The 20,472-nt window shown below is 36.9% G+C and overlaps 1 protein-coding gene across 1 annotated transcript; it reads right to left on the reverse strand.

Annotated features, from left to right (window-relative positions):
* Nucleotides 1-19,426: 19,426 nt before the first annotated feature.
* Nucleotides 19,427-20,196, reverse strand: LOC122203580 (14-3-3 protein zeta/delta-like). The gene has a single exon (XM_042910533.1). It carries the CDS (start codon nt 20,170-20,172, stop codon nt 19,441-19,443), a length of 732 nt encoding a protein of 243 aa, XP_042766467.1. The 5' UTR covers nt 20,173-20,196; the 3' UTR covers nt 19,427-19,440.
* Nucleotides 20,197-20,472: the final 276 nt, after the last annotated feature.

The raw sequence follows: 20,472 nt of genomic DNA on the forward strand, positions 1-20,472 counted from the left end.
TGTAGTAAGATTTTCATGCACCTGTGAAAAACTAGGGGGCAGTGATGGGGTAAACAACCTATTCTATTTACATGACTCTGACACTGGATGCCAGGTCACCAGTCACAGAATCTCAAGGATAACTATTACATGCAACAGTTGCAAATTAAGGGCTGACAAACCTTACTTTGCTGTCTTTGGAGAGAAGCCAAAATGTAAAGTGGCCTATGGGAAAACAGATCCTCCCACTATTGAGAAAGAGTACATTTGGTTAAACTTGCAAACATGTGAATTTTAACAGAGCCTTGATGAGGTCTTCATTTAATAAGGACATTTTACTAAGCTGGAACTCCTGATGGATAAGCATCTACATTTTGAAATTAGAAGCATCCTGGCACTAACTCAGTAATATAAAAAATGAAGGCATTTCTCCACTGAAGGCAAGAATAGAAGAATGAAAGCAGAATAATTTGTCTATAACTTAGTGACCCTTCCAGAACATGCCAAAGGAGAAAGATAAATTTTTTTCTTCATTTCAGGGTTAGTGTTCTTGTGAGTAGTGGTATTATCTGAATATTCATACATAGTTTGAATCAGTATGAATTGGTATACAGTAAGGAATGAAATATGAATGAAAATGTTCTCAGGGTAGAAGAATAAATATCATTGTAATGTCAAACATCTATAAGGTAATGGAAAATGTTAATGCAATCCTATTAAAAATGTCATAAATTTTTATGGATATAAATAAGTTATTTATAAAATTAGAAGAGCAAATATTCAAGAATAGCCTTAGAAGCCCTGGTAAAGAAAACCAATATGGGGTTTTGCTATAGATTGAATATATCCCCCCAAATGGATATGTTGAAACCCTAATTCCCAATGTGATGGCATTAAGAAGTGGGGTCTTTGGGGGTGATTAGGTTATGGGGTTGAAGCACGCAGGAGTGAAATTAGTGCCCTTATGAGAAGAGTCCCCGGAGACTTCCCTTATCCTTTCTACATTGTGAGAACAGTGAGAAGACAGCCATCTATGGACTAGGAAGTGGGTTCACACTAGACCTTGAATTAGTGCCTTGATCTTAGACTACCCAGCCTCTGGAACTGTGAGAAATAAATTGCTGTTGTTGGTAAACCACCCAATTTATGGTATTTTGGTATAGCAGTCTGAACAGATTAAGAGAGTGCTAGTTATATAAAATATTAAAACAAATTATAAAACCTGTATAATTAAGATGGCATAGTTTTGGTTCACGAGCAGATAAAAAGTGTACAAAACAAAAATTCTAGAAGTAGAAAAAAATGCATTTGAAATGTTTATATATAACGTAACATTGCAAATAATTGAGAATGTAGACATTTTAATACAAGGTGTTGGGGCAATAAGATACCCATTTGAAAAAAGATAAATCTATTTCTCACAGTATATATTAAGTTCCGAATTACACCATTACATAAATGGAAAAAACATACATGTTACCAAAAGAAAACATAAGGAACTGCCTTTATAATTTAGAAGTGGGAAAATTTGGAAAAGCCTTTCTACATATGATTAGCAAAGCTGCATTCTTTCTGGAGGATCTAGAGAGGATTCTGTTCCTTGTATTACTGTTTAGCTTGTAGAAGCTAGCTGTGTTCCTTGCCTCATTGCTGCATCCTCTGTCTACCATTTCCAAGTTCATATCTTTTCCTTTGACTTTCCTGTTTCTCTTATACATACCCTTGTGATTAAATTGGATTATCTCTCTATCTCAAGATCTTTAACTTAATCATACCTGCAGAGTCCTTTTTGCTTTGCAAAGTAACATATTCACCGATTCTGAGAACTAGGACTTGGACACCTTCGGAAGGCCATTACTCTGCTTACCACAGTCTTCCCTCTGGTCCCTAAAGATTCACATCCATTTCATATACATTCACATCCATGCCAAATATATTCACCCCATTCCAAGGTCACAGAAAGTCTCTACTCATTGTAGTGTACACTCAAAATCCTTACTTTCTTCTAAATCTTACCACTTCAAAATCCTGAATGTCATCACCCAAATCATCTAAATCAGGAAAGGGTGAGACTCTGAGTATAATCCATATACTCAAAATTCTTATCTGTGAACTTGAAAAACTAGAAAACAGGTTATTTGCTTCCAAATTACAGTGATGGGGCAGATATATAGGATAGCAGTTTTAGAATTTCTCTCTATAAAGGTAGACAATGAAAGGCAAAAGGGAGTTATAAGCCCTGAGCAGTTTTGAAATCCATCTGGGCAGAAACTCCGTTAGGTTTCAAGGTCTAGGAATAATACTCTGTGGCTTATGGCTTTGGCCTCTGGGCTCAAGGTCCCACCCTTAGAATCATGCTTCCTCTCATATGAAGGGTAGTAGTGTATATCTGCAGCTGAGTGGTGTTATCAGTCTGTTTCCTGTATTTAGGAATTCCAGTAAGGGATGATGCAGTTAGCTTCATTTTGTTCTCCCTGCCTTTGATTCAAGATGGTAGTATTTCTCTTGGTATAAAATTCTCAAGAACCTTGGCAGTGTCCCGTGTATGTTATATTCAGTCATTACATGAGGGAATCCCCTATAGTATGTTCTGGACAATCTTACTAATATCTTGGCTTCTGCTGAGTTGACTGAGGGGATCTGTGGGTGACAGGCTTAACTACATATACACCTAATAACATGGATGGATCCCAGACGCATTATGGTAAGTAAAAGAAGTCAGATTTGGGGCGCCTGGGTGGCTCAGTCAGTTAAGCATCTGACTTCGGCTCAGGTCATGATCTCGCAGTCTGTGGGTTCGAGCCCCGCATCGGGCTCTGTGCTGACAGCTCAGAGCCTGGATCCTGCTTCCAATTCTGTGTCTCCCTCTCTCTGACCCTCCCCCCATTCATGCTCTGTCTCTCTCTGTCTCAAAAATAAACATTAAAAAAAAAAAGAAGTCAGATTCGTTCATATAACATTTTGCAAAAGGCACAACTATATGAATGAAGAACAGATCAGTGGTTGCCCAAGATTGCAAGACTGAAAAAGGTAGCACAAGGGAATTTGGGGGAGGTATTGATGAATGATTTTATAGCTGATTGTATTGGTGCTTATACAACTCTATGAATTTGTCAAAACCCATAGAATTAAATATAAGACTGAATGTAATTTACTGTATATAAATGAAGCTATACCTTGGGGATAGTCACAAATTTGAAATGATATTTTAAAAAACAGAAATAGGAAGGGGATTTAGAGTTCATGACTCCACTTTCTTGTGAAAGTTCTAGAAAGAAAGTGAATGTAAGAGGAAAAGAAGCTATTTATCCTAGGAGAACATAATCCCTTCGGTCTGGTTTATGCCTTCCAAGGTGGGCAGATCCTGCGGAAGAGAATTTAGCACTCATGTTTGAAACGTCCTGCAGTGAGCTCAGCTTCAAAGCTGAACCTTCATGTCTGTTTGACTTTAAAATAGAATTCAACAAGGCTTGGGGTTCAACTCTCCATTTGAAATGTATAGAACATTTGTTGATTTTTAATTCATTAATAATAGAATAATTTGGATACTACACTCTAAGTTACTTCAGGATAAGATCTGGTTATGCCTTGCTTTGATTTTTTTTCAAAGTTCTCACCATAATCCCCTGCTAACACTGCAGACCCTCAGTGTATCTGCACTGACTGAATAGATCTGTCAACAAACATTCTCTCTTAGAAATGCAAATATCCTACAGGCTTTGAGAATTTTTGTTTTTTTCTTCAGACTGTTTTATATTTTGCATGTTTTCCACAATAAGCGTGAATTACTTTTATAATTAGAAAAAAGCAATAAAAGTTCTTTTGCAAATGCAAAACATCTGGGAGGGTTGTTTCAGCCTTATTCTTTTTCTTGAAGCAATTGAGTTCCCTTGCACGGAAGTTGAGAGTTTTGATTCGGGGAGAGTTCAATAAGTCATTTGAGAACAAGGATTACTTTGGAGATGGGGAGTATGGCAGTTGGAGAATACCAAAGGTTTGATGAGAGAGAGGTAGGACAGAGATGCAGAAAGGGAGGTAGAAGGGAGTGATCTAAAATATATTTTGACCTGTTCAAAACTTTTTTTTTTTCCTGGAATCACTATATTATTGATAGGAGTAAGTAATTCTGCCTTGTCCCTCCAGACTGACTTGATTCTGTACCTTGGAAGTAGGGATCTAAGAAACCTTATATTTCTTAGAACAGTCTTCTCCAACCCAAAACCTGGAAGCTAAGGTCAGTTGGTGACAAAATTATTGAGGTTAGCAGGAATATGAGAAAAATAAGAACACTGTAGACATTTTTCTTATAAACATGCTTACTCATTAATTTTTTTTTGATAATTTTCTCTAATTCTGATGTGAAAGTATTCTTTTTTTAATTTTTTAAAATGTTTTTATTTATCTTTGAGACAGAAAGAGACAGAGCATGAGCAGGGGAGGGGCAGAGAGAGAGGGAGACACAGAATCCAAAGCAGGCTCCAGGCTCTGAGCTGGCAGCACAGAGCCCGACGCGGGGCTCAAACTTACGGACCATGAGATTATGACCTGAGCTGAAGTCAGATGATTAACCGACTGAGCCACCCAGGCACCCCTGAAAGTATTCTATAGAATAGAATGATACTGATCTCAGTTAATATTTAAAGATTTTTTTTTAGTCTTTGAAATTTAAAATCTGGGCTTTGCTGCATTACAGTGTAAGCTCTGTGATGGTATGGAGTATGCCTTTGTCTTTATACCCCCAGCCCTGCAACCCTGCAGTGTGTCCCGTGCATTAGAGGTTGTACATATTGACTCTCTATCGTAATTCAGCTATGGTATGGGTTGTTTATGGCTGTGAACTAGATTAGGATCTTGTTCCTTTGAATAACTCCTCAGTAGTGCATTCCAAATTGACAGAAATTTCCTATACAATACGTTCACATGTCCCAGATATAAAATATAACTTTAATTTCCCACTTGGTATAATTCTGACACTATATTTTTCAAATATATTTTTTAGTTTAACATGCATAGTCTGACATTTTCCAATAAGATGTAAGTTTCCCTGTGTCTAATACAGCACCTGGGAAGTGTCTGAACTTTTTTTTTTAATGAATGAATGTTCCACTTCTCTGCCATTTGCATGGTGGTAATGTCTTGGTTATATTTGGTTATATTACATCCTGTGGTATCAGGCTATCTGCCATTGAGTAATCACATTTATAGCCTCCTTGCTGACCACTGTCTCCAACCCCCATGTAATCTGTTACTGTGACACAAAACCCTCAGAGATCATGTCTGGGCTAGGTGTGAAAAGATAAGTCAAACTTTTGCAGGTGTAGGCATTAAGGGGGTGGAGGATGGAGAACAAGGGAATATTATAAACAGAGGGAACAGTGTCAAATAGAATGACAAATGGTTCCAGGTTCTGTTTTTCAAATTGTTCTGTCTGGAAATATCTTTACTTCTCTAGGACTGGGACACCTTTAGACAAGAAATGACTTAGTGTGATTTTTTATTTTCTCTTGGTCTCTTCTGTGGACTAAACCCTTTTGAAGGCTGAGGCCACTGCTTGTTTTTGGCTTTGTAGAAGTTTGCTCAGGAAGCACTCAATGAATATTAACTGAATGAAAGCTCATATGTAAGGTTCTCTAATAATAACAATAGAATATTTTGGTTGCACTTTATAGTTTTAAAAACATATGGTCAGATTCACCTCAAGTGTGAGACAAGTAGAGGAGGTATTTATACTCATTTTATTGTTAAAAGAAAAAAGGAATATGAGTGTTATGGACTGGGTATTTGTGTTTCCTCCTCAAGATTTATATTTTGAAGCCCTAAGCCTCAGTGATATGGTATTGGGAGGTAATTACGTTTAGGTGAGGCCATGAGGGTAGAGCCCACAGAAGAGAATTGGATTTCTTAAGAAGAAGCACCAGAGTTTCCCTTCTTCACCATGTGTTGACACAGTGAGAAGGCAGCCCTCTGCAAACTGGGAACAGAATTTGTCAGTGCCCTGATCTAGGGCTATAGAGAATAAGTGTCTATTGTTTTAAGCACCTGGTCAATGTTTTGATACAGCAGCCTGAATGGAGTAAGACACTGAGGTTCAAAAAATTAACTGTAGTTCAAGATCCTATAGCCACAGTGTGGTTAAGTCAGGACTTGAACCAGGTCTTCTAATCACAACCCAGTGCTCTTGGTATTCATTCAGTTATTTTGTTCATTCCTTCAACAATATTTGTTAATCATCACATTCCTGAGTTATTCGGTTTGCAAACAGCAGATAGAGTGCATCTGGAAAGATTAAGAAATGTAATTCTCAGAGAAACCTATGAGGAGGAGAGCAGCAATGTCGTTTGGGGATACCTAGAACTGGATACGAGGAAGAGGAGACTAGCAATAGAACAACATTAACTGCATAATAAAAGTTCATGACTAGGGAAGACTGAGTCCCAGAGTAGTCATTTCAGGGAAAGAATGAGGTAAAAATCAGGAGTGATGGATCTATTTCATAGTTTGGGTACCCTTTCCAAGGTGACTGCTGAGTCAGAGGCTAGGCTCCACACAAAGTTCTGGAGCACCTGGGGAACAGAACTGATCTAGAGCTATGGAAGTGAGCAGAAACACTTCCTCAAAAGAGATCTTTCAGATACTGTTGTAAATGGCATTCTGATAAAACTTTCCCATGTACGTATTTAGATATGCCATTGATCTGGGACAGCTGTGTTTATTTTTACCCTAAGGCTGAGAAGTAAGTCATTTCTGTGTTGAAGTTCTTATGGCACTGCTTTTTCCAGAATCAAATACCAACAGTGACTGAGACAAGATTTAGATTTATTGAGTCAGGTCAGTGGACCTAAATACAGATTATTGAAGCTTTGCTATATTGGAAATTCAACATGGATTCAGAGTACTCCACCCTGATGATCTTGTGATAAAATGACTATTGTCATTTAGGACAATCATTCCCCTCATTTATAATATATTCTACTTTAAGAGCTGGCTGTGAAATGTCCTTTTTAGAACATATTAAATAAATACTCTTGCTTTTGCTTGAGTTTGAAGGAAGAAAGTACTAACAATGATATCAATGCCAGTATTATGAGACCAAATTAAGTTATACCACCAAAGAGAAATCTCTTTTCCCTTTTCCTTCTTTTTCTTGTAGGTGAAATCTCTGCAAATCTGGTTTTGTAGCTTCCATTACATTTGGTGTCTGTTATTCTGCCATCAACAATTTGCTCTCAAAATCTACATCCCACTTTTCTTTACTTAGGAGTGGGGTCTCTTCATGGTAGGATGGCTAACTGGGATCCCCAGACAATGTGCAATCAACATGCATGCTTTGGACTTCCACAGTCTTTAATGCTCTGTAAAGACATAGTTCCTCTGATGAGCCAACGTCATGATCCACTAATTGAAGCACAAGGGTAGGGTTTAATTAATGCTCACCACACCACCGTGTCAAGCCTGGACGGAAAGTGTTGTTACATGGTGTAAGAATCCCATTACACATTAGAGTGATGAGAAAGGACCAATTACCATTAAAAACTCTTACCTCCTCAGAACCTCTCAAACTGCTATCATTAGAAATGTTTTCCTTGCAAAAAATCTGTGATGGAAAACGAGCATTTCAGAAATACCTAACAATCTGGGTAAACGAAAGTTGCCAAGTTTCTATGTAATAAGTTTGCCATTTCTATCCTCTTCCTATTCCTGTTCAAATGTATTTCCTTATTTTTTTTAAAAGAAGTTTTTTTTTTGAGAGAGAAAGAAAGAGAGATAGCACAAGCAGGGGAGGGGCAGAGAGAGAGAGGGAGATACAGAATCTGAAGCAGGCTCCAAGCTCTGAGCTGTCAGCACAGAACCTGATGTGGGGCTCGAACCCACAAACTGTGAGATCATGACCCAAGACAAAGTCAGACGCTTAACCAACTGAGCCACCCAGGTGCCCCAGATGCATTTCCTTTTTGATGGAAAGTCTTCTGCCCTTGCCTCTTACTATTTGGCTGATAGAGGCTTGAGGTTTCCATGACATTTACCTGATCCTAGATTGATCCTCACCCTAGTGCAGGAGAAACTTTTAAAGCAGGAACTCTCCAGGATTACTCACCCTTTCACTAATCCTGAGAATCCATCCTAGTGAGTATTAGTACTGGGAATGTGTCCTAACTTTTAGGCTTGTTTAGGTAGGCAGAAACAATAACTACACTGCTGGTATCATGGAAAAAGCAAGACAAATGAATTGAGACATTCAAGTCTTTCTGAAGGCCTGTTGAAAGAAAGTACTTTGAAGACACTGCAAATCACTAGTCCTCAAGGAGTTGAGAAAACTGCAGGGGAATGACTCCAGAGCAAGATCCAGGTTGTTTCTTTTTCCTTTTCTTTTGTCTTTTTAAGTAATGATGCAGCAATTGGAATGCTGAGAGCGGAGAAAGGGGCTCAAGTCATAATTAGTTGTGTGGCTTGACAATGTTGCCTCACTGCTGTACTCCTCAGTTTCTTCCTCTGCAAAGTGAGTGCAGTAGATGATATCTAAGGAACGTCAACCCTCTGGTATTTTATTATCTATTGTTCTGTGAGCCTGCTGACTTTTCGTATATGTAATTTTCTTTTTTTCCTGCTCCATTTACTAAGGAAAATGGAAGTTAACCTCCAGGGAATACTGAAATGGCTGTTTTAGAACCTGAAGGACCATATGTTCAACTTGATTCAAAAGAATAAGCATTTATTGTGTGTCTACTATTCATTTAGCTAGTAATATATCAAGGACTCCAATAAGATTCAGAAGGAAAATACAGCCCAATTTTTTAAAATAAAGAACTAACAATCTAATTGTGGTAAAAAGAAGAGTGTGAGGCTCTAATAAGATTTTGAATGAAATATAATCAAGCTGTAAATTAGATCATATAATATTTTTTAAGAGATTTATTGGGCATCCCTTAGGTTTGTAGTAAATGTGTTTCTGCACCCCATTTAGTCAAGTGTGCCAGAATTTAGGTCAGAAATGGCAGGGAATCTGGGGAGGGCAACAATAGATTTGCCATTGTGCCTTGAAATGCTTGTGAGTACAGCAACTCAGCTTATTTTATTGGTAAAATCCATTTTAACTTTGTTTTGATTCATCCTCAACTCTGTGTCTGCCTCCCCCATGTCAGCAACCAGTGAGGACATCTGTTGGAAATTTTGCAATGAAGACCTACAGTTTCAACTTAATAACAAATTTCATCATTGGGCCTCAAATGTATTCATCCAATTATGGGTTCAAATTGCTCACATTATTGCCTATGTGCTATTTATAGGATTGACATTTGTTGCAGTGTGAAGAGAAGAATTAGGTTGAATATTTAGAGATGGACTTCTTTTTTTTTTTTTAGAATTGCTTAGTCCTTTAAGAAATTTTAAATATGCATAAGCATTTCCATGTAGGAAAAAAAAGTAGGGATTTCTTTCAAAATGTAATTGGGGAAATCCTCAAGTCAGGTGCTTAGACTAGAGCCAGGTTCGTTCACAATGAACCAAGAGAATATGAAGTTCTCTTTCTTCCTAAGTTACAAAGAAGCTATCAGGTCATGCTGGTAACGTGTGTGGTGGGGGTGTGGAGTTGGTGCTAGTACACAGATCACCTACTTCTGGAAATGTCCTATAAAATAAGTTTGTTTTGTGTCATGTATTAAAAATCTCAGGGGGTGTGCAGGAAACCCAAGACTTAAAGGTCTTGGGTACTAGCTATTCATGTATCCCTTGAAAAGTAAACTATTCTTTTTTGAACTAGAAGGAGCCACAGAGATTTCATTTGATTTTGTTTTAAAGTTTATTTATTTTGAGAGAGTTGTGAGGGGGAGAGAGTATCCCAAGCAGGCCCTGTGTTGTCAGTGCAGAGTCTGATGCAGGGCTTGAACTCAGAGAGATCATGTCCTGAGCCAAAATCAGGAGTTGGATGTTTAACTGACTGAGCCACCAAGGCCACCTCCATGGAGATTTTAGATGAGTATTGTAGATAAGAAAGGCAATGACTTAATAAAGGGCAGTATAACAGACACTGAGCCTTAAAATAAACACAAGTCTTGAAAATCCCTCAAGCAGACAAAACCATTTAAACTGCATAAGCAAAACTAAACATTTCACAAACATAAGTAAAACTTTACTTAGATTATTTCTTGTAAGTGCTACTGATAATCATAAATAAGAAACTTAAGTCATCTTTCTAAAATGGTATAAGAGAATCACTTTTAACCAGTTCCCTGCCATCTGGAACCCCCTTTGTAATAAAGAATCATTGTAAAAGTTAAACAACCTCCTCATTTTCACTTTATAAGCTATTCTTAACGTCATGCTTCTGAGTTTCATATCAGTTTTTTTTTTAACTCAAATGTAATAGATATCCAATATCCTATTTGTTTTTGGCATACATCATAGTGATGTGATATTTTTGTACATTAGGAAATGATCCCCATGATAAAACTAGTTACCATCTGTCACCATACAAAGTTACTATGGTATTATTGACCATATTCTTCATGATGTATATTATATCCTCAAGATGTATTTATTTCATCACTAGAAGTTTGTGCTACTTAAACCCCTCCACCTAGTTTGCCTACCCTTTGAGACTTTTTCCCTCTGGTAACCAACTATTTTTTTCCTGTATCTGTGAGCCTCTTTCTGTTTAGTTTTGTTTCTTTGACTGTTTTGTTTTTTGATTATGCATATAAGTGAAATCATACAGCATTTGTCTTTGTGTGTCTGACTTTTTTCACTTTGCAGAATACTTTCTAGGTCCATCCATACATGCTATCACAAATGCCAAGATTTCATACTCTTTTATGGCTGAGTAATATTCCTGTGTGTGTGTGTGTGTGTGTGTGTGTGTGCGCGCGTGCGTGCGCATGTATGTGTGCACACATGCCTTTTTTATCCGTGCATCCATCAGTGGTTATATAGATTGCTTCCATATTACGGCTATTGTAAATAATGCTGCAGTTAACATAGGGAAGCATATATCTCTTTGAATTGCTATTTTCACTTTCTTTGGATAAATATCCAGAAGCGGAATGCTGCATCAAATGGTAGGTCTATTTGTAATAAATATTTTGAGGAACCTCCATCCTGTTATCCATAGTGGCTGTATCAATTTACATTCCTACAAATAGTGTTCCAAGTGTTCTCTTTGCTTCGTATCATCAACGACACTTTTTATTATTTGTCTTTTTGATAGTAAACAATCTGATCGGTGTGAGGTTATAGTTCACTGTGGTTTTGATGTGACTGTGGTTTCATTCTTTTGAGTGTAGCTGCTTAGTTTTTCCAGCACTATTTATTTAAGAGACTGTTTTTGTTTTCCATTGTATATTCTGGCCCCCTTTGTCATAGACTAATTGGCCATATGGGTGGATTTATTTCTGGGCTGTCTATTCTTTTTTTTTTTTTTTATTTATTTATTTATTTATTTATTTATTTATTTTTTATTTTTTAATATATGAAATTTACTGTCAAATTGGTTTCCATACAACACCCAGTGCTCATCCCAAAAGGTGCCCTCCTCAATACCCATCACCCACCCTGCCCTCCCTCCCACCCCCCATCAACCCTCAGTTTGTTCTCAGCTTTTAACAGTCTCTAATGCTTTGGCTCTCTCCCACTCTAACCTCTTTTTTTTTTTTTTTTTTTTTTTTTTTTTTTTTTTTTCCTTCCCCTCCCCCATGGGTTTCTGTTATGTTTCTCAGGATCCACATAAGAGTGAAACCATATGGTATCTGTCTTTCTCTGTATGGCTTATTTCACTTAGCATCACACTCTCCAGTTCCATCCATGTTGCTACAAAAGGTCATATTTCATTTTTTCTCATTGCCACGTAGTATTCCATTGTGTATATAAACCACAATTTCTTTATCCATTCATCAGTTGATGGACATTTAGGCTCTTTCCATAATTTGGCTATTGTTGAGAGTGCCGCTATAAACATTGGGGTACAGGTGCCCCTATGCATCAGTACTCCTGTATCCCTTGGATAAATTCCTAGCAGTGCTATTGCTGGGTCATAGGGTAGGTCTATTTTTAATTTTCTGAGGAACCTCCACACTGCTTTCCAGAGCGGCTGCACCAATTTGCATTCCCACCAACAGTGCAAGAGGGTTCCTGTTTCTCCACATCCTCTCCAGCATCTATAGTCTCCTGATTTCTTCATTTTGGCCACTCTGACTGGCGTGAGGTGGTATCTGAGTGTGGTTTTGATTTGTATTTCCCTGATAAGGAGCGACGCTGAACATCTTTTCATGTGCCTGTTGGCCATCCGGATGTCTTCTTTAGAGAAGTGTCTATTCATGTTTTCTGCCCATTTCTTCACTGGGTTATTTGTTTTTCTGGTGTGGAGTTTGATGAGCTCTTTATAGATTTTGGATACTAGCCCTTTGTCCGATGTGTCATTTGCAAATATCTTTTCCCATTCCGTTGGTTGCCTTTTAGTTTTGTTGGTTGTTTCCTTTGCTGTGCAGAAGCTTTTTATCTTCATAAGGTTCTGGGCTGTCTATTCTTGTCCTTTGATCCATGTGTCTTTTTTTTGTCTGTCAGTACCATGATGCTTTATTGTAGCTTTGTGGTATAGTTTGAAATCAGGCAGCATGATACTTCCAGCTTTTGTCTTCTTAAGATTGCTTTAGCTATCCAGGGTCTTTGGGATTCCATAACATTTTTAGTATTCTTTATCTTAGTTCTATGAAAAATGTCATTGATATCTTGATGGGGATTTTACTAAATCTGTAAATTGCTTTGGACATTTCAACAGTATTCTTATTATCCAAGGATAAGGGATATCTTTCCATTTATTTATGTTATCTGCAGTTTCTTTCATCAGTGTCTCAAAAGTTTTGGAGTACAGATCTTTCACTCCCTTGATTACATTTATTATTAAGTATTTTATTCTTTTTGATGCAGTTGTAAATTGGAGTACTTTAATTTCTCTTTTTTGAATCCTCATTATTACTTTATAGAAATACAACTGATTTCTCTATGTTAATTTTGTATTGTGTGACTTTACTGAATTCATTTATTCTAACAGTTCGGGGATTTCTTTGGTGGTGATTTTAGTTTTTTTGAATATAGGATCATGCAAACACTTATAGTTTTGTGTCTTCCTTTTTAATTTGGATGCCTTTATTTATTTATTTTTCTCTCCTAAGTGCTGTGTCTGGGACTTCTACTAGTATGCTGAATAAAAGTGGGAAGAGTGGACATTCTTGTCTTGTTTCTAATCTTAGAGGAACAGCTTTCAGCTTTTCATAATTGTGATTTTAGCTGTGGCTTTGTCATCAATGGTCTATATTATAATGAGATACTTTCCTCCTATATCCACTTGGTTGAGAATTTTTTTTAAATCATAGATGGATGTTAAACTTGTCAACTGCTTTTTCTAAATCTATTGAGATAATCATATGATTTTTATCCTTCATTTTGGTTAATGTGTGTTAAACTGATTGATTTGGTGGTATTTAACCATCATTGCATCCCTGGAATAAATCCCACTTGTTCATGGTATATGACCTTTAAATGTATTTTTGGATTCAGTTTGCTAATGTTTGTTGAGGATTTTTGCATCTATAGTCATTAGGGATACTGGCCTGTAATTTTATTCTTTTTGTGGTGTCTTTGTCTAGTTTTGGTATCAGGGTATGCTGATCTCATAAAATGAGTTTGAAAACAGCATTTATTCCTCTTCAACTTTTTTGAGTAAATTTAAGAAGGTTGGGAACTAACACTTGTTTAGATCCTTGGTTGAATGCAGCTGTGAGGCTGTCTGACCTGGACTTCTGTTGTGGGGAAGTTTTTTAATTTTCCATTTTATTACTTTTAATCATCTATTCAGATTTTCTAGTTCTTTATGATTCAGTCTTGGAAGGTGGTGTGTTTCTAGGAATTTATCCATATCTTCTAGGTTTTGAAAATTAGTGTTTTCAGTAGTCTCATGATCCTTTGTATTTTTGTGGTGTCGGTTGAAACTTTTGCATTTCTGATTTTATTTATTTTGTTTCATCTCTGATTTAGGTCCTCTCCCTTTTTCTCTTGATGATTCTTGTGAGAGGTTTATCAGTTTTATCTTTCCAGGGAACGAGCTATCAACTTCTTTTTATTTTTTATTTAATTTTTTATTTTTTTAAATATACATCCAAATTAGTTAGCATATAGTGCAACAGTGATTTCAGGAGTAGATTCCTTAGTGCCCCTTACCCATTTAGCCCATCCCCCCTCCCACAACCCCTCCAGTAACACTCAGTTTGTTCTCCATATTTATGAGTCTCTTCTGTTTTGTCCCCCTCCTGGTTTTTATATTATTTTTGTTTTCCTTCCCTTATGTTCATCTGTTTTGTCTCTTAAAGTTCTCATATGAGTGAAGTCATATGATTTTTGTCTTTCTCTGACTAATTTCACTTAGCATAATACCCTCCAGTTCCATCCACGAAGTTGCAAATGGCAAGATTTCATTCTTTTTGATTGCCGAGTAATACTCTATTGTGTGTGTGTGTGTGTGTGTGTGTGTGTGCGCGCGCGCGCGCAGAGTGGCTGCACCAGCTTTCATTCCCACCAACAATGCAAAAGAGATCCTCTTTCTCTGCATCCTCTCCAACATCTGTTGTTGCCTGAGTTAATATTAGCTATTCTGATAGGTGTGAGGTGGTATCTCATTGTGGTTTTGATTTGTATCTCCCTGATGATGAGTGATTTTGAGCATTTTTTCATGTGTTGGTTGGCCATCTGGATGTCTTCTTTGGAGAAGTGTCTATTCATGTCTTTTGTCTGTTTCTTCATTGGATTATTTGTTTTTTGGGTGTTGAGTTTGATAACTTCTTTATAGATTTTGGATACTAACCCTTTATCTGATATGTCATTTGCAAATATCTTCGCCCATTACGTTGGCTGCCTTTTAGTTTTGCTGATTGTTTCCTTCACTGTGCGGAAGGTTTTTGTTTTGATGAGGTCCCAGTAGTTCATTTTTTCCTTTTGTTTCCCTTGCCTCTGGAGACGTGTTGAGTAAGAAGTTGCTGTGGCCAAGATCAAAGAGGTTTTTGCCTGCTTTCTCCTTGAGGATTGTGGTGGCTTCCTGTCTTACATTGAGGTCTTTCATCCATTTTGAATTTGTTTTTGTGTATGGTGTAAGAAAGTGGTCCAGGTTCATTCTTCTGCATGTCGCTGTCCAGCACCACTGGCTGAAGAGACTGTCTTTATTCCATTGGATATTCTTTCCTGCTTTGTCAAAGATTAGTTGGCCATATGTTTGTGGGTCCATTTCCGGGTTCTCTATTCTGTTCCATGGATCTGAGTGTCTGTTCTTGTGCCAGTACCATACTGTCTTGATGATTACAGCTTTGTAGTATAGCTTGAAATCTGGGACTGTGATGCCTCCTGCTGTAGTATAGCTTGAAATCTGACTCCTGTGATGCCTCAAGATTGCTTTGGCTATTCAGGGTCTTTTCTGGTCCCATACAAATTTTAGGATTGTTTGTTCTAGCTCTGTGAAGAATGCTGGTGTTATTTTGATAGGGATTGCATTGAATGTGTAGATTGCTTTGGGTAGTATTGACATTTTAACCATATTTGTTCTTCCTATCCAGGAGCATGGAATCTTTTTCCATTTTTTTTGTGTATTATTCAATTTCTTTAATAAGCTTTCTATAGTTTTCAGTGTATAGATTTTTCACCTCTTTGGTTAGATTTATTCCTAGGTACTTTATGGTTTTTGGTGCAACTGTAACTGGGATCGATTCCTTGATTTCTCTTTCTGTGGCTTCATTGTTGGTGTATAGGAATACAACTGATTTCTGTGCCTTGATTTTATATCCTGCAACTTTGCTAAATTCATGAATCATTTCTAGCAATTTTTTGGTGGAATCTTTTGGGTTTTCCATATAGATGGCTTTTATGAACTTGAGGTATGATCCTTCTATCCCTACTGTCTTGAGGGTTTTTATCAAGAAAGGATGCTGTATTTTGTCAAATTCTTTCTCTGAATATATTGAGAGGATCATATGGTTCTTGTCCTTTCTATTATTGATGTGATGAATCATGTTAATTGTTTTGCGGATATTGAACCAGCCCTGCATCCCAGGTATAAATCCCACTTGGTTGTGGTGAATAATTTTTTTAATGTATTGTTGGATCTGGTTGGCTAATATCTTGTTGAGGATGTTTGCATCCATGTTCATCAGGGAAATTGGTCTATAGTTCTCCTTTTTATTGGGGTCTTTGTCTGGTTTTGGAATCTAGGTATTGCTGGCTTCACAGAAAGAGTTTGGGAGTTTTCCTTCCATTTCTATTTTTTGATAACACCTGGAAGAGAACAGGTGTTAACTCTTCCTTAAATGTTTGGTAGAATTCCCTTGGAAAGCCATCTGGCCCTGGACTCTTGTTTTTTGGGATATTTTTGATTACTAATTTGATTTCCTTACTGGTTATGGGTCTCTTCAAATTTTCTCTTTCTTCCAGTTAGTTTTGGTAGTGTATATGTTTCTAGGAATTTTTCCATTTCTTCCAGATTGCCCATTGTATTGGCATATAATTGCTTATAAAATTCTCTTATTATTGTTTTTATTTCTGCTGTGTTGGTTGTGATCTCTCCTCTTTCATTCTTGATTTTATTTATTTGGGTCCTTTCCTTTTTCTTCTTGATCAAACTGACTAGTGGTTTATCAATTTTGTTAATTCTTTCAAGGAACCAGCTTCTGGTTTAATTGTTCTACTGTTTTTTTGGTTTTGATAGCATTACTTTCTACTCTAATCTTTATTATTTCCTGTCTTATGCTGGTTTTGGGTTTTATTTGCTGTTCTTTTTCCAGCTCTTTAAGGCATAAAGTTAGGTTGTGTATCTGAGATCTTTCTTCCTTCTTTAGGAAGGCCTGAATTGCTATAGACTTTCCTCTTATGACCACCTTTGCTGCATCCCAGAGGTTTTGGGTTGTGATGTTATCATTTTCATTGACTTCCATATACTTTTTAATTTCCTCTTTAACTTCTTGGTTAGCCCATTCATTATTTAGTAGGATGTTCTTCAGTCTCCAAGTATTTACCTTTCCAAATTTTTTCTTCTGGTTGATTTCAAGTTTCATAGCATCTTGGTCTGAAAATATGCACAGTATGATCTCGATCTTTTTGTACTTAGGGCTATTTGTGTCCCAGTATATGGTCTATTCTGGAGAACGTTCTATGTGTACTGGAGAAGAATGTATATTCTTCTGCTTTAGGATGAAATGTCTGAATATATCTGTTAAGTCCATCTGCTCCAGTGTGTCATTCAAAGCCATTGTTTCCTTGTTGATTTTTTGATTAGATGATGTGTCTGTTGCTGTGAGTGGGGTGCTGAAATCTCCTACTATTATGGTATTACTATCAATGAGTTTCTTTATGATTAATTGATTTATATATTTGGGTGTTTTCACAATTGGCACATAAATGTTTACAACTGTTAGGTCTTCTTGGTGGATAGACCCCTGGATTATGATATAATGCTCTTCTGCATCTCTTGAGACAGTCTTTATTTTAAAGTCTAGATTGTCTAATATAAGTATGGCTACTCTGGCTTTCTTTTGTTGACCATTAGCATGATAGATGGTTCTCCATCCCCTTATTTTCAATCTGAAGGTGTCTTTAGGTCTAAAGTGGGTCTCTTGTAAACAGCATATAGATGGGTGTTGTTTTCTTATCCATTCTGTTGCCCTATGTCTTTTGATTGGAGCATTGAGTCCATTGACATTTAGAGTGAGTACTGAAAGATATGAATTTATTGCCATTATGATGCTTGTAGAGTTGGAGTTTCTGGTAGTGTTCTCTGGTCCTTTCTAATCTTTGTTGCTTTTGGTATGTATGTATGTATGTATATATGTATTTGTATTTTTATCTTTTCTCCCCTCAGAGAGTCCCCCTTAAAATTTCTTGTAGGGTTGGTTTAGTAGTCACAAACTCCTTTAATTTTTGTTTGTCTGTGAAACTTTTTATCTCTCCTTGTATTTTGAATGACAACCTTGCTGGATAAGGAATTCTTAACTGCATATTTTTCTGATTCAGCACATTGAATATATCCTGCCACTCCTTTCTGGCCTGCCAAGTTTATGTGGATAGGTCTGCGGCAAACCTAATCTGTCTTCCCTTGTAGGTTAGGGACTTTTTTTCCCCTTGCTGCTTTCATGATTCTCTCCATGCCTGAGTATTTTGTGAATCTGACTATGATATGCCTCGTTGATGGTCGGTTTTTGTTGAATCTAATGGGGGTCCTCTGTGCTTCCTGGATTTCGATGTTTGTGTCTTCCCCAGGTTAGGACAGTTTTATGCTATGATTTGCTCACATAAACTTTCTACCCCTATTTCTCTCTCTTCCTCCTCTGGGACCCCTATGATTCTAATGTTGTTCCTTTTTAATGAATCACTGATTTCTCTAATTCTTAAATCGTGCTCTTTTGCCTTAATCTCCCTCTTTTTTTTCCTGCTTCATTATTCTCTATAAGTTTGTCCTCTATATCGCTGATTCTCTGTTCTGCCTCATCCATCCTTGCTGCCGTGGCATCCACCCATGATTGCAGCTCAGTTATAGCATTTTTTATTTCATTCTGACTAGATTTTACTTCTTTTATCTCTGCATAAAGGGATTCTAATCTATTTTTGACTCCAACTGTTATTATCATGGTTGTAAATTCTGGTTCAGACATCTTGCTTGTATCTGTGTTGGTTAAATCCCTGGATGTCGTTTCTTCATGCTCTTTCTTTTGGGGTGAATTCCTTCATTTTGTCATTTTTAAGGGAGAAAAGGAATTAATGAGGTAGAAAAATTAAAATTTAAAAATATTAAAATTAAAAAATTAAACACACACACACAAATTGAATAAATGGTGCTAGATCCTAGGTGTGTTTTGGTCTGGGTGTTGAAAATGGTTTGACAGATTAGAGAAAAAAAAAAAATGGGAAAAAAAGGAAATCACTTGAGAATTTGAAAAAAATGAATACCCTGAAGTAGACTAAAATGAGATGATGGGAGTAAAATAGAATTTGAAAAAATTTACACAAAAGTAAAGAGTATAGTAGAAAAAAATTAAAGAAAAAAATATTTTTTTCTAGAACCAATTATCCCTTTTATTCCCCACCAGGACAAACCCATATGTAGGCAGTTTTCTTTGCTTAGACATGGAAGCAGTTTTAACACTGGCCCTTGTGAAGCCACAATGTACCAAAAGTACTATGCCAAATGTTTATACTAGTATAAAAACTCCACATCCCCATATTGGCCACCTCAAGATGAAAACAGATAACTCCCTAAATGTTAACTTACTCTACTCCCCTAATATTAAACATAAAAACCACATGGGAAATATAGAAATTCAAGTAGAAGTAACATAAACCTGTCATAAATCGTAAACAAAATACTATTTGTGGGACAGCATGGATGACAAATGGTCTACTGTGTAAATTTTAGAATAAGGCAGACAAAAGTTGGAAGGCTGGTTAATTTTCCCCTCCTTCTGCTTCAGCTTCATCTCCTTGGGTATCCGATGTCCACAATGTCAAGTTGTCTCTCAGTAATTGCATTACTAGCGTGCTGTCTTTGTAGGACTCTTCACTTAATGTATCGAGTTCAGCAATGGCTTCATCAAAAGCTGTCTTTGCAAGAGAGCAGGCTTTCTCCGGGGAGTTCAGAATCTCATAATAGAACACAGAGAAGTTAAGGGCCAGACCCAAACTGATAGGGTATGTTGGTTGCATTTCCTTTTTGCTGATCTCAAAAGCTTCTTGGTACACTTGTTGTGACTGATCCACAATCCCTTTCTTGTCATCACCAGCAGCAACCTCAGCCAAGTAACGATAGTAGTCTCCTTTCATTTTCAAATAGAAGACTTTGCTCTCTGCTTGTGAAGCATTGGGGATCAAAAACTTTTCCAAAAGAGACAGTACATCATTGCAGATCTCTCTGAGCTCGGTCTCAATTTTCTCTCTGTATTCTCGAGCCATCTGCTGTTTTTTCTCAGCCCCTTCCGTCTTTTGCTCAATACTTGAGACGATCCTCCAAGATGACCTGCGGGCTCCTACAACATTTTTATAAGCAACTGAGAGAAGATTCCTCTCATTGGATAATTCAGCTCCTTGCTCAGTTACAGACTTCATGCAGGCTGCCATGTCATCATATCGCTCAGCCTGCTCGGCCAGCTTGGCCTTCTGCACCAGCTCATTTTTATCCATGACTGGATGTTCTGTGTCCAGAGTGGGTGGTGGCAGGTGGACGGACGGGGGCTCAGCAGTCTCAAGAAAAATATTTTTAATAGAAATTGAAAGTAAAAAAGAAATTTTTCTGTTTCTGCATTCAAGAAAAAGAAAAGAAATGAAAAAGAGAAAAAAGAAAAAAAAATCTTTTGAAAATTTGAAAAAGGAAATACATTGAAGTAGACTAAAATAAAATGATGGAAGTAAAATAGAATTTGAAAAAAATTACACAAAAGTAAAAAATATAGTAAAAAATTAAAAAAATATATTTTTAATAAA

This window comes from Panthera leo, chromosome D3, assembly GCF_018350215.1.
Source record: "Panthera leo isolate Ple1 chromosome D3, P.leo_Ple1_pat1.1, whole genome shotgun sequence".
In the NCBI taxonomy this organism is placed as follows: domain Eukaryota; kingdom Metazoa; phylum Chordata; class Mammalia; order Carnivora; family Felidae; genus Panthera; species Panthera leo.